This window comes from Neomonachus schauinslandi, chromosome 6 (genome assembly GCF_002201575.2).
Source record: "Neomonachus schauinslandi chromosome 6, ASM220157v2, whole genome shotgun sequence".
NCBI lineage: Eukaryota > Metazoa > Chordata > Mammalia > Carnivora > Phocidae > Neomonachus > Neomonachus schauinslandi.
Genome location: NC_058408.1, coordinates 128,363,886 through 128,378,546, shown reverse-complemented (window position 1 = coordinate 128,378,546; position 14,661 = coordinate 128,363,886). Strand labels below are relative to the sequence as shown.

The following is a 14,661-nucleotide window of genomic DNA, read 5'->3' as shown; positions in this document are numbered from 1 at the left end:
AAATGGAAAAGAACTTAATCATCTGAAGAATTAATGTGACAAGTGCCCACATTTACACCTCCCACCAACCTTCAATCATTTGAAAACGTACTTTAATCTTTTAAGAGAAAAAAAAATTGCAAAATGCTAGATCTGCAATCCTGGAGCTTGGGTATTTCCGGCATGCTGCTTCAATGGAAACAAGGCTGCTACACACACACACACACACACACACACACACACACACACACACACACGCTCGCGCGCACGGGCACACACACACGCACGCACGAGCCCAGCTTTCTGCTGATTTGTTTTTTCTGGACATCGATGCAGAAGCATGAATTATTTGTGTGGGCTGGGCGAGGTATTAAATCTGCAGCCAACACAGGTTTGCAATGTTTTGCATGGTTGTCAGCTTAATCTTAGTCATAAAAAAATAAGTACTGTGCTCGCCAGCGTGGCCTAATTTTTCAGCTGGGCTGTTTTCTCCCCGAGTTCCCAGTGGAGGAGAAGGCAGAGCTTCAGGGGGCTGGAAGGGAGAAGGGCTCCCAGGGAAGCAGGCCCTACACCCACTGGGGACTGCCAGGGATACGGGCCGGGGAAGGAAGGATGAGCTATTGCTCCAGGCGGCAGAACGGCTAACACGCAGGTTCTGGGTTTGACTCTCGCATGAGCTCAGGCAAATGACTTACCCTCTCTCTAAGCATCAGTATCTTCTTGATGGGAATAGATAATAATACCCTACTGTTATAAGGATTAAACCAGATGACCCACGTGAAGCATCTAACGGTGCCTGGGGATGTAGTAGGTGCTCAAAATATATCTGGAATGCGTTAACAGGATGTTAGGTGGCTGCCTCTAGAAGTCGATCTGCTCTTGCAAGAATGTTGATAGCTTAATAGGGAATTATTTGCCTTTACCGATTGCCTCTGGCCAAGTCAGTCCCCACTTCTGAGCAAAGGTCCTTGCCCTGAGCTTGGGAGACAGGACTTCTGAGATGAGGCCTGAAGGGCTCCTGACTCCCTGCACAGATACTACGGGCCCTGGTCAACCACTGGGCCTCTGGGAAGGCACGACTACAGGCCAACAAAAACCCCTGAGGCTTTTGTTCTGCTGAGGGAGGTTCTGGCAGGGCCGTCTTCCCTCTACAGAGCACAATGGTCTTCTTGCAATTCTCGTCTGCCGAACCTCAAGCTGCCCAGAGTGGTTTAATCCCTCCTCCCATGACAGCCTTTCAAATCCCTGAGACTGCTTTCACAGACCATCATCAGTTTCTCTTTTCCAGTATCCGTGGCCCCAACTTTCAAATATATTCCTAGGACATGGTTCTGAAATCTTCCAGCCATCCAAGTCACTCCCGCTTGCGTTTACTCTAGCTGGTGAAAGCCAGAGTGTCAGGTCCAGAAGTGAAGTGTTGTGTGTGGAAATAAATACAGCATGTGGTCTAATCAGTGCAGCTCAAAGAGGGACTATGAGCTTTCTTATTTGGGAAACCTTATTTCTATTAAAACTGTCATCAAATTTTCTATTCTTTGTAACCCCGTCATACTACCAATTCTAACAGCACACTCTCTGTCAACAACATGTCCCTCAGGTTCTCTCCCATGGCCTGCACTTGGACCTCTTCCCCCCCATCTTGTATGTACTGGGGATTCACTGGAGCTGAGAGCCCAGCTCTGCATTATCTGGCTACTGTTTGAGGCAGTCCAGGTATTTCTGAAACCTGGCACAGGCATCCATCATATCCCTGACAAAACTGTTAAGCTTACCATCAATGTTCTCATCCCAGGCTTTGATTAAACAGTGAACAGGGTAGGGCCAGGCAGACAGGCTGACAGACTGACATCATTACTCTTTGGGTATGCTCATCCAACCAGTTATAAATCAACCCAAACATCCCATCACCAAGCCCTTCACCTTCCTGGATGCTCTGTGGACATGTCTCTGTCTTGCCAACAATGATGTCAGAAGACATTCTGAAAATGTCTTGCTAAACCCTAGAGAAGGTCTATAGCACTTCCTTTGTCTACCAGGTTGAAATAGATAACTATTTTTTTTTTAAGGTAAATTTTTAAAAAAGTTTTTATTTATTCATTTAAGTAACCTGTACACCCAATGTGGGCCTCAAGCTCACGACCCCGAGATCAAGAGTCTCTTGCTCCCCCAACTAAGCCAGTTAGGTGACCTGGTAACTATTTCTAAAAATAGATGAGAATGGTCTGGCAGGCCTGATTCTTCGTGAATCCATGCTGACTCTCAGGGCTCACTGTTCCTCTTAAAACAGTGTTCAAAGCCTGCCTGCTGAATAATCTAGTCCAGAATTTTCCCTGAGAGTTGACACCATGCTCACTAGTTTGGACAGTGCAAGATGGTTTTTGCATTTTGAAACTTTTGAGTGCTTTCAGTCTGCCAACACCTGTCTTGTAATTAGTCCCTCGAAGATTATGGACACCAGCTTCATAAATCTCATTTGCCAATTCTCTGGGTGTTCTGGGGCACAATACATGTGGACCAGGTGACCTGATCCATGAAGTCATAGCTTCAGTCTTCTCATCAATGCCTGTATGACTCTTCCTACTCTGATAACCACCCTTTTTGAGATGGAAGCATAACAGAACTTGGGTAAATCTTGCTTTCTCTCTGTCACTGAGCAAAGTCACTCTGTCCAAACAATGGGGCCCATGTTTTCTTCTTGTTGTCCCAAACAGAAGTACAAAAAATAAAGTCTTTTTTGCTGGTCATAGCATTTTTTTGCAAGACTCAGTTCTTCTTGAGTTTCAGCTTTTCTTGATCCTGTTCCTTAATAGTCTGTGCTGATATAACACACTTTTCCTTCCAGATTTTGTTCAAATTCTTCAAGAAATCTGAGTTATGTAAAAGATTCTCCACATACCTATACTGGTCCCTGGAGTTATTTACACCTCGTTTTAGTTTCCAGGGGAGTGGTCACAATAATGATACTAAGAGGTGCCTTTTACTGAGTGTAGACTCTGGTGCCAGCTCTTCTGCTAAACCCTTTCAATACTTTGCTTCCTTTCATTTTCATGGCAACTCTACCAAGAGGTATTTATTTCCCCATTTTACAGATGAAGAAACTGAAACTCAGAGACTTAAATAACTAGCCCAAGGTTACACAATGAACAAACAAAGGGCTGAGACGAAATCCCCAGGTCTTCCTGACGCCAACTAAAACAACCACAGCGTTTCTCCTTAAGAACTTCCCAACCCTTTGAGTGGGCTTTCCTTCTGGGGTTTCAAGGCTATGAAGACACATCTATTTTTTCCCTGAACTCTTAAAAAAAAACTGCTTCCTATAAGTCAAGGCAGGACTTCCCAAAGGGTATTTGATGGAATTTTAATTTAAGGGAAGCTTCTAGAAAAGCAGATGGGGCAAGGGCTGGATGCAACACACTGTGTCTCTCGGATGAGAGACCTAAAATGTTGGCATTTTGAAGACCGAGGAGGACAGCAGAGGGCAAACCAGCCAGTTTCATTCTATGTGAGCCGGCATCTTCCAACCTTAGCCACAGAACTGCCTTTTCCCTTAACACCCAACAAAACCCCCTAAAAGGCTGCGGGGACCCTCTGTCTGGGGACGACAGGGCACAGAGTTTTCCCTCCTGATCTTGCTCTGCTCAGGTGCTTTCTTCCAGCGGCCTGCCACTTCCACTCCGTCCACCTCTGTGGCTGGATGAGTAGCCCTCGTCGTTCCCTTTACACCAAGACAGATGCTCTCGGGAGGCCTGTCAGGCAGTTACAGCTGCTAATCTTCAGCTCCTCGCCCGCGGCCGGGGCAGCGGAAGCGTCTCTGCACGACCAAGGCGGCCTCAGTGCCAATTCTGTGATTTTCAGTCGGAGCGGGTTATCCTTTCCTTTCACTGGGCAGGGTGAGCTGTAACAGCTCCTACAATATCACTTCTTGGACTTTTATTTATGATTCTTTTTAAAGTTTAAAGAGTCACAGGGTCCTATCGGGGCCATTCTTCCCACCCCCCTCTTCAGAGACAACCACTCTCATCTCTGTTAGTGGACTCTTTTGGTATTTTCTCCAGACTTTTTTTTTTTTTTTTAAGATTTTATTTATTTATTTGTCAGAGAGAGAGAGAGAGAGAAAGAGCACAAGCAGGGGGAGTGGCAGGCAGAGGGAGAGGGAGAAGCAGGCTCCGATGCAGGGGCCAATCCCAGGACCCTGGGATCATGACTTGAGCTGAAGGCAGCTGCTTAACCGACTGAGCCACCCAGGCGCCCCTCCAGACTTCTAATATGCTTCACTTCGACTTGCCTGTTTTCCCCTCTCTGGCTTCACCTACTGACTTCCCACAAAGGAATACGAGCTCTTAGCTCTCTTCCGTCCCACCCTCCCACCCTCCCACTTCCCAGGAGAACTGTATCCTAAGTTTGTTTGGATCAGCATTAAGTGTCTACATTATTATATGAAACCAATGCTATTTACAACTGAGGCATGTACTATACTATCATGTATACTTTTAGAAAAGTACACTTTTCTGGCACAGTTTTCTATTTTCCTTGGATTTAATAACAGTCTTGGTTTTCTATGTGTTTATCACTAATTCAATCCTAAACTAACCACCAGTGGTCTATAGATTTCCCCAAGATACTCAAATATATCAAGTATTTATCAATTTTGTCTTTTTCCAAGCCCTTCCTCCGGAGGTCCTTCCGAATTGGCTGCCTTCTGTTCTTGCTGCTCACTGTCACCCTGGTGATTCCCCTTGCCTCTTTCCCATGCTGGACCCCATTTCCTGGCCCCCGCATGTCTTCCTCACTCATTCTGGTGGAGTATATCCTCCAAGAGATTTCACTGTATTTGGGGCATGTTTTCTCAGCCAAACGGTGCCCACTGACCTGCCACCCTCCTGGGTTTCGCAGCAACCGAAAACACCAGCTTTCCTCTGTACAGTGATGTGTAAACTTCCAGGGCCTACTCTCCAGTTATTTTTCCCTATGAATTGGCAGGAAGCCCCTCCACATGTCTCCTCTTTCCTGGGCAGTACCCAGAGGTGGAGAGGTCTGGATCAAATAATCCGAGGTTCACATCTTGGCTCTGACACTTATTCCCAGCTTACTGACCCGAGGTAAGTTGTATCATCTATGTAAGCCTCTGTGTTCTAATTTGTAAAATGGGGACAACAGCAGCTCACAACACAGGGCCCGGCACGTGGCAACGCCCAATAAAACTGCCTGCTCAGTCACGGGACCCTGTCTAGCCCAGGATTCTTCCCGAAGTGGGAACAGCGAGGGGTGGTTTATGTGCTGGCTGAGATGCACACCTCGGTAATTCAGGAATTGATCTGAATCTTTCCATTTATTTCTTCTTTACCACCTGTCTGTATAGCACATTCTATATTTACACTTCCCACTGCATAAGATGACTTTTTACATATCCTAAAACCCTCTCTCCTTCCAGTGTCAAGATAGATTCCTGATTTTCTAGTACTGTAGAGTTTAGAGTACATGCCCCTGTTCGCCCTACCCACATTTTACAGACTGAGAGAACCATATCCATGTTTCCTCTCCACCCAGGTCTCTTCAGATTGAAAAGCCTTAATTTTTCCATTTTAGCCTAAGGGTATTTCTTGGTCAGGTTCTATCAATGGTAGCAGGTGTGGAAAGGAGAGGAGCTGAACCACCAAGCCTCCTTTAAGCCACAATCCCAGTCCTGTGACAGGGGTGACATCTGCACTGGCCATGCGACTTGGGGCCTTCTCCTTGGGGATGTCCGGGAGCAGGAACCAGGGCATCAGGGTTGGCAACTATTCAACAGTGATGTGGGTTTGGCCTGCTGAGCCAGCCCAACCTCTGGCTTCCGCCTCTAGGCTGGGAGATTATTCCCTTTGCTTTCAGAATGCTGGCAAAAGCTCTGAACTTTCCAGAGAAAGAACCACTTGAAGGTCCCCCTTCAGGACAGGATTGGGACAGGGTACAGGTGTGGGGTGGGGGTAAAGGCACCAGCTCACCTCCACAACTACTCCTAAACACAAGGCTGTAACCAAACGATAAAGTATGGTATTTTCGTTGTGAGCACCCCAAGGACGGGATGTGATGACGGAACAGTGGGGCTGGGTGTGGCTAAAGAAGAGAGAGGGAGCGAAACTGGCATAATGATTGGAGGATGCTTTAATCAACCAGAGGAGTTAACTCTGGGCACCAGGGACCTCTGCCCAGCCCTCTGACTTGGGTGGGAGATGAGGATGCCGGCTTTCCTGAGTGAGCCCACTCTCACCAGAACGCTTGGCTTTCTGTTTTCTGAGACATTGAGTCATTTCCTCTCTCCAGCTCTCACCTTTGAACCTTCCTTTTCCCTTCCCTGGAGAAGTGACTCACTGCTCAAGTGTTGGGTGACACTGAGGATCAAAGATGGGCGATAAAAATACTCCTGATTGTGCAACTTTGAAGAAGGGGGATGCGCTGTGGACTGAGGATTCAACATGCGGGCCACGAACTCCAAGACTACGGTGAAAACTGGGCGCCTGGGTGGCTCAGATGGTTAAGCGTCTGCCTTCGGCTCGGGTCATGATCCCGGGATCCTGGGATCGAGTCCCGCATCGGACTCCCGGCTCAGCAGGGAGCCTGCTTCTCCCTCTGCCTCTGCCTCTCTCTCTCTCTCTCTCTCTGACTCTCATGAATAAATTAAAAAAAAAAAACCATATAAAAAAGACTACGGTGGAAACAGTGGCCATGGCTCCATCTCTCTGGGGAAGTGGAGCAGAGAAAGGAGTTCAAACAGAAATTTGTCTGTGCCAGGTTTGCTGTGGAGCCCCTCGTTCTGCCCTCTCAAACGGGTGTCTCTGAGAAAGGCACACAAAGGCAGGCACTCAGCAGGACACACGTGAATCACAGAGGCCTGGGCCCTTCCTCCTATCAGCCCTGAGGGCAGGGCTGTTTCTCTCTGGGTCTTCTCTCCAGTGAAAACAACCATATTTCCCCCAGCGTGGGAGTGGTGACGGAGGCTAGCAGGACAGACGCAGGCTCCTGGCTGGCCGCTGCAGATACCCTAGACACTTTGAACAGGGTCAGCCAAGACTGCCCTGTGCGTGAGCTGTGAGTGCCAGGGGCCCAGCTGTTTTCCTAGATGGAAACTCTCCTTCCTTCACCCAGTTCACTGGGCGCAGACTAGGTATTTTCTTCTTCTAATTAATCGTCATGGGCCTCATAGGGTGAGTAAAACAAAACAAAGTTTCTCTAAAGGATGACTCCCTGGCCAGGTTATAAGCTACTCAAGATGGGAGCAGAGGCAGCAAGGTCACCCCATCCGACAAACAGATGGGAGCAGAGACACTCCTAAAAGTGGAGAGAAATACATGTGCAAGCATGTGTGTGTGCTGGGGGGCTGGGGGGGCTGTGCAGCGGAGAAAGTCACAACCAGAGAATTCATACTACAAAACCTTAATTCTTCAGGAAATTAAGGCAAAAAGGCACCAAAAAAAAAAAAAGCCTTAAAAGCTGCTGGCATGATTCCAGAAGACTGAGAAACTTGGCTCAGAAATGATGGTTAGTTTGCTTTTTAAAGGTGCCTCAACTACAAAGTGCTTTTCTCACAGTCAGGGACCTTCCCCCGCCAACACATCCACATGCATACACACACACACACACACACACACACACACACACATGCACGCACTGCCCCTCTCCCGGAGGGTATGTGACCCGGAGAGCTTCTTCGTAAAGGTCCTCTGACCTCAGGCAGTGAGACCCTGGTGGAGGGAGGAGGAGGTTCTGGAACACTGCTGCAGGTTCCCAGCATTGGAGCAAAAGGTTATGGAAATGCAAAGCTCCCCACCTGATGCACCTGACCACACACATCCTCTGAGTCCCCGTGGAGAGGCTGGGGAGCAAAATCCAAACTCCGTAGAACAGTCCAGGCAACCTCAGACAGAGAAGATGCCTGGTGCCTTTTTCCCCCCTTGGGTCCCTACAAGTGTTGGCAGGCACAGTCCTTAAGCCAGGCTCTCCTCAGTGGCAGCAAGGAGTGGCTTCCCATGCTTCCCCAACTCACCCGGGCAGGCAGTGGGAAGGGAGGCGCCAGCAAGCCGAAGGAGGCTTTTCTCAACTGATCATCTTGGGAAAAGCCAGATACAAATTTCACGGCTGGAATGCAAGGGTTGTGAAACCCTGAAAGAAGCCCCAAAACAGGCCAAGGACTCTCCTTCTGGGAAGGCGGTGGGAGGAGGGCTGGCGAGGGCAAGTGGGAGAGGAGCAGGTTACCCAGAGGGGCCTGCCTTTCTGGGAAGCAGGAAGTAAGGCCTCAAGAAAGAAAGAAAGAAATCCCCTAGCCCTGAGGTGGTAGAGGGGACAGAGATAGGGTTGGTTTTTGTTTCTGAACATAAAGAAAACAAGGCTTTGTGTCAGAAAGTAATTCTGGTATAAACGAGCCAATTATGATACAGCTTGTTATCTCTGGGATTTGGAAGCACCAAAGCTGACCACTGTCCTCCCTAGAGTTAAATATGCACAGTAAGCTTCTAACAGGGGGCTTAGCCTTGTCTTCAGTGTCACGTGACAGGTCCCTATTCCTACTCCAACTAGACAGATGAGGTCCACCAATGAGGGTCACTACCACCTGAGAGACGCAGCCTTGTGTCCCTCATAGGGTCAGTGAGAATGGGGTAAGGAAGGTCACACTAAGGAAGACTGCCCTAAGTACCATCCTTTTCTAACCTTAGACAAGTTACTGACTGGCCTCTCTGTACCTCAGTCTCGTCTATAAAAGGGGATGGTAAGATTATTCTACTTCACAGAGTGACTGTGAGAATGAATGAAGGTCATGTGGTGGAAAGCACTTGGAACACTACTTGGCACACAGTCGTCACTATGTAAGTGTTAGCTGCTAACGGGGAATGAAAAGAGCAAGTGCTTGCCCCCCCCCCCGCCCTGCCCCCCCACAAGTAGGTCAGAGCCCAGCTGCAAATGCCCAGGCTCCATCAGCCCTTCTGAACCGTCGTAGCTTCCTCAGACCATTCCCGGACCCATGTGGAACCAGCACGGCCCAGCCTAGAAAGGCTGACTAAAGGAAAATCAGACATACACACACAATAAGGCCTGTGCTGGTTGCTCCCACAGGGAGAGGAGCAAACACCAGTGCCAGCACATCTTGGGTTGGCTTTCTCAGTCACAATCCGTGTGGTTTATCTGAAATGGGGTGAGGTCCCAGAGTGGGCAGCATAGATATTACAGTCGTGCTTGCTGATCTAAACTGAGTCCATCATCATCGATCGTGAGATAACAGCGAGCCAGAGCCTTAAGACACTTGAGGGGTGCGTTGGAAAAGGATCTTGGCAAAGCAGCAGGAACCATTTCTCAACCAATGGCTAACAAATTGGTAACTAGGACTGAGAACCTCAGAAGAGACATTCTGATTCCCTCCGGACTGCAGATTCCACCAATGGGGAGACCTGACTGGTCACTTGAGCTTGCAGGGAGGGGAGATGACCCCAAAGGGCTGGCACCCCTGATCTATTTCCACCCATCTATTTGTAGCTCAGTCAACTCAGGCCAAAGGTGGAGGCTGCAGCTCTTACCTTGTGTCTACAGATAGCCTTGGACCAGATCCAGTGCCCCTCTGCGCGGTCAGGGGTGGGCTGAGTCTAGGCTGTATGTATGCATCCAGGAACCCTGAGCCTTGTGCCCCCCCGCAGTGTCTGGAAGGGCAGCAGTGAGTGAGATCTCAAGCCTGCTCCACATATACAAGAGCCACAAGCGGGGTGTGTCTCTGCAGGAGCCCCTGCCCTTCTGCCCAGAAACCTGAACCTTCCAGAGGAGACAGGGCCATCTGAACTGAGACTGTCTACAAGTTACAGGCAATATGCTTGAGGCTTTAAGCCTTCAAGTACCTCCCAGCCAGAGCCAACGGGCCTAGAGGGTGAAGCCAAGCTCAGGGCATGGGAAGGAGCATGGCCCCGGGACATGGGCTCCTAGGTGGAGAGCTTCCAGACGCCCTACGCCTCAGCCTGGCCATCTGCTGCTGCCAGGGGAAGATCATGGTGCCTCATGCCAGCTACTTCGAAGCAGATGGCTGGAGAAACTCACTGGCTAGAGTTGAAAGCTGCCTGGAGGTGGCAGTGGAGGCTTCTCCAGGCTCCTGTCAAAAAGCTCAACTTGCGTGGCTTCTGGATGGCAGATTCCAGGTGAGCCATCTTGGGCATCCAGAGTAACTCGCCCTCCCCACAATCTGCTCCTGGGTTGCAGCCTTGACTTTTGCTAGCCAGGCCTCCCCTGTTCCATCCCTGTCAGCTCCTTCTCCTGCTTGAAAATTCTAGGGCAACTTCAAGGTCTGTCTCATGTTCTTCCTCCTCCAAGAAGCCCTCCCTAACTATTCCAGATCATGCCAACCTGTCTTTTCTGTAGAATATTAGATCACTACCACTTCTGGAGATCATGGATGAGCAGCTGGAGCTAGAATTCAAAGAAGTAGCTATTTCCAACAAAAAGCATCTACAGCCAGACTCACACCAATTTCAGTTCATGCACCTCCAAAGGAAGAGCCTATATCCTAGATGGCCCCCTGGGCTCTGAGCTTGCCACACAGCAAGTATATAATAAAGACTTCTCAGAAGAAGGACTGATCACCCTGGTCTTTAGGAGTGCTGTGCTTCCTTTTGAGCCCAGGGCACAGCAACTTCCTCCCTGGCAAGTAAGAGTTCTGCTCTGGGCTGCTAGCTCCCAGGCACCCCCTGCCAGCAGCTATGCCCTACAGCTTCCCTGATTCAAAGGGCAGGGGGGGGTGCCCAGCTCCAGCCCTGCCTGCCATTCATCCCCTATCAGAGGAAGAGAGGTCAGCAGGAAGAGGATCTGACCTCTGGGGGGGTAGCCATAGTCTCTCCCAAAGGGCTATATGGGCCGCTAGATGGGCAGCAGAGGCCTGTAAAGGACTTCCCTTCCCTCCTCTAGGCCCCATGGAAGGGAGGCAGGAAAAAGGGCCTCCGCAGCAGGCATCCACTATGGGGCTGGCCAGACAGGGAGGCCCCTGGGGCTGTAGCTATCAGCCGGAGACCAGGCTCCAGGAAGGAAGGAAGGGCAACTCTGGCTGAGGCCGAGATAAGGAGGGGAGTCGTGCTCAGCACAATGGGCTCCCTCAAGGCTGGGATTTTGCCCCAACTTGGCCTCCTGTCTGTTCACACAGCCCATGTAAATATTTACTGATGTTTATATTCCTAGTCCTCTGGGTCCCCTCTGAGGCCCTTTCCTATGACCCACAGATCTGTGTGCCCCAGAGACCCTGGGCCCATCCAGCAATGGCTACGGTCATTGTTCTCTCTCATGCAAGCCCCAGGGACAGACATTTCAGGACCAAACTGCCCCCCTAGTACCAGACCTGGAATACGAATTCCCTCTGCGGACAAGGAACTTACGGGGCCCGGTCGTGGGTGAAGCCGTTCTGCCGCTGAGGGTTGATTGGCGGAAGGACAGGTTTGTTGTTGATCTCAAGTCCTCTCCTCAGGGTCTCCCGGATCTGCTCCGTGTCTGCAACAACACCACTAAGTTGCCTGATGGCCCTTTGGGCTCCCAATATCCCTCAACCCTGCGCTTGGAGCCGGGCTCTGCAGATATGCTAAGAAAAGGTCCTAGGAAAGCCGTGAGCCCACTCTAGACATCAGCCTTGAGAGCTGAGCGAGAGCAGTGTGAGGACACAGGGCAGATGAGGCAACCGTGCTCTCAAGAAATTTCTGGTCCGAAGAGTGCCATTCTTGTAAAAGACAAGGGGGTGGCCTCTGGACTTCAGAAGGGCACTGTCCAAGATAGGGCTCTTCACTGTCCTTCCCCTTCCTGTGCCACAGGCCCCAGATTTACCCTTAACATAGCCCCAGACGGTGACTAACAAGGTCTTTGCCACTGCCCAAGCCCACCCGGGGATTCTGCCCACTGCAACGGACGCCAGTAAGGGCTGCAAGTGCTTTGCCACGAATGAACTCTTACGTGGTTTCTGGGCTCTGGGTGGTCAGATGGTACCCTGCCACCCTTCTCCTCGGGTGGGCCGGTGGGATGATGAGGTCATCTCCCCACGTTGGTCCCAGGGAACCCTGCCTGTCCATGGGTCTGCCAAGAGCCAGGAGGGTAAGAGAGGAATCTCTTGGTGAGACTATTTCTTTGCAAGGTGCTTTGCTGATCTTTGGGGTGAAGCTCACTATTCTGGTCTGCTATAGAGATTTTAGTCTATGATTTACCGATACAAACAGCAGACACATCCAAAAAAGCAAATTAATGCTGGTTGCTCAAAGGCTGGGCTTAGAGTGGACTACAGAGGGGATAATACTAACTTTTCTAACTATCTGACTTGTTACAATGGTATGGGTTACTTTTATAATTTTTAAAAATTAGCCAATAATGGCTGACATTTTGGACAAGACTATGAATCCTTCCTTAAATTACCTCTTTCGTCAAAAGCAACCGAATGACTGTATGCTTTCTCTCGGAACCTCCCATGGGCTTATTAGCACACCATCAGAATAAGCAGGAAGGCAAAAGGGGGTCAGATATTTGCACTAGGAGCTTAAGTTGTCCTTTACGGAAAGAGAATAGTTCCCGTAAGTGCTATCACATGTGCAGGCATTTTATTCAGGACTGTAGGTATCTTATTCTTCAAACAATAAGAAAAGGTGGAGGAACTAGACAAAGAAAGTAGAAAAACAAGCTGTCAACATACATATAGGTAAATGGCTGCTTCCCCTTTGGAGTCAGGTAGGGATGCCCTTTGCTAAGAACCACAGCTGTTTCTACAACCAAGACCACCTTGGTGAGCTTCCAGCAGGAGAGCCATATCCTTCTTCCCCAAGGCCCCGCGCAGAAGGCAGTGGGTACAGGGTGCCCCGCACATGGCCCCTCATGCTGTATCTGCAGGACAGGGAGGCAGGGAAGTTTGTGAGCTGGCCTCACACTCTGGCCTGGGAGGGTCTGAGGCCAGAGTGATTCTCGGGTCTGGCATGGCTTTCAGGCCAGAGCTGGGCCCTGTTTCAATTCTGTGGGTGGCCGATGCTTGTTCTTTTGCACTTGGGTGGACTATGGCTTTTTCCTGTAACTGTTCTGTGGCTTCCACTCACCTCCATGACCTCAGATTGCAAGGGGGCAAATCTAAAACACAATGGTTACCGCTGGCGGTGCATCCGAAATACACACAGGAAACACAAAAGAGAAATAGGCCAATAAAACTCCCTTCGTGCCACCCCACTGGAAGACTTCTCTTGCTGTTTCAATCCTGCCAGGAAAGGAACTATTGAATGGGCTGCTGGTTCTGGAGCCCCATCTTAGAGAGCCTGAAAACCGGGCCTGGGCACAGGGGAGGGGAGGGCTGGGTGGCAGCAGCTACCTTTGCCGGACAGCCGCCGTGGCTGCGTGCTGATACAGATGCTCCGGCTGTCCTCATCGTCCTCAGGGGGCCGGCTCAGGTCATCCCAGGCACACTTGGCACTGACACCACTCAGGTTGGAGCCATCCGTCTCTATGCCTTTGTCAACTCTCTCCTGCTTGGAAAGAACCAAAGAGCCAGAGTTCTCTCAGTGAACCAGTGGCCCACGGTCACCACCCCCTTTCCGGTATTTACTGAATTCTTGTAGGTGCTGAGCACGGAACGGGTGCTGGAAGAGTAGGATGTCTGATCTTGCTCTGCCCTGGTTGCTAACACATGATGGTCTCTGCCAGCCAATGGACTCCTCTGGGGGATATCAGGGATCAGGGGAAGCCAGGAAATGTGAAAATCCCAAGGAAAGCTCATCCTCTATCTGGACCTTCCAGTAAAACCACCTGCACACCTGTTTCAGAGCCCTAACTCTGGCCACCCCATGCAGGCCCGTGGAGCGGATGTGGCAGAGCCAGGAACCATTGCCTTGAGGAAAGGCACAGTCCTTCCTCTCCTCCCTGGCCATTCAGGAGGAACCCCCCCGGTTACTGCTACAGAGGACAGGGTGCAAGCAGGCCACAGGCAGGAGAAGCCGGGACCAGGTGACTTCACACCTGCAGTTCCCTCTTCCAACAGCAGAGGGTGTGGTCACCCAGAAAAGCGCCACCAGAGAGCAGAAGGGCAGAACTTCCCCCAGCTGGATCACTAACTTGTTTGGCAAAGGACTCTGGATGGAGTTTCTTTTCCATTTCTTAGACTGAGATGGGGGCCTGGAGGGCAGTGGCCATCTGCAGACCCCATCAGAGGCCCTGCTTTGTGTAGGCCTTGGCACTGTGGAGTCCCAACTCTCCCCAAATGGCCTCAAGGAAGAGTTGTACCCAAACATCCCTGGGATTTCTGGTAAAACATAGTTCTGTGATGCTGGGCGTTAGATTAAAGGTCATCTGGAAGGCTCTAGCAACGTTGCTTATAAACAGCCATGTGGGCCAAATAATGCTCGTGAGTGAAAGCACCTCAGTAAGAATCTGCACCTCCCTGTCTGCCTGACCCTCTCCCGGGGGCTGCACAGGCACCATACGGGCCTGCTGCTCGGCCAGGAAGCCTATCTGTGGAAACACGAAAGAAGCTCCTTATTTCTTGAGACCAGTCAGCAGATGGCCCTGCCCTAAGCCTCCTTTCCAAAAGTCATACTTTCCTCCTTTCCAGTGCTACAATCAGCCCGAGCAAAGCTGGGATTCTTTTTTTTTTAAAGATTTTATTTTTAAATAATCTCTACACCCAATGTGGGGCTCTAACTTAAAACTCCAAGATCAAGAGTCACATGCTCT

General features: G+C 50.1%; 1 protein-coding gene across 2 annotated transcripts in view; it reads right to left on the bottom strand.

Annotated features, from left to right (window-relative positions):
* SUFU (SUFU negative regulator of hedgehog signaling) overlaps positions 1–14,661 on the bottom strand; it is a 112,131-nt gene that overhangs the window by 15,597 nt on the left and 81,873 nt on the right. Inside the window, exons 7-8 of one of the 2 annotated variants that reach the window (XM_044916589.1) lie at positions 13,304–13,460; positions 11,352–11,463 (exon numbers count right to left, since the gene is read on the bottom strand). In XM_044916589.1, coding sequence (XP_044772524.1) covers positions 11,352–11,463; positions 13,304–13,460 — 269 coding nt within the window. The remainder of the gene's footprint in view (positions 1–11,351; positions 11,464–13,303; positions 13,461–14,661) is intronic. The other variant, XM_044916590.1, reaches the window with a different exon arrangement.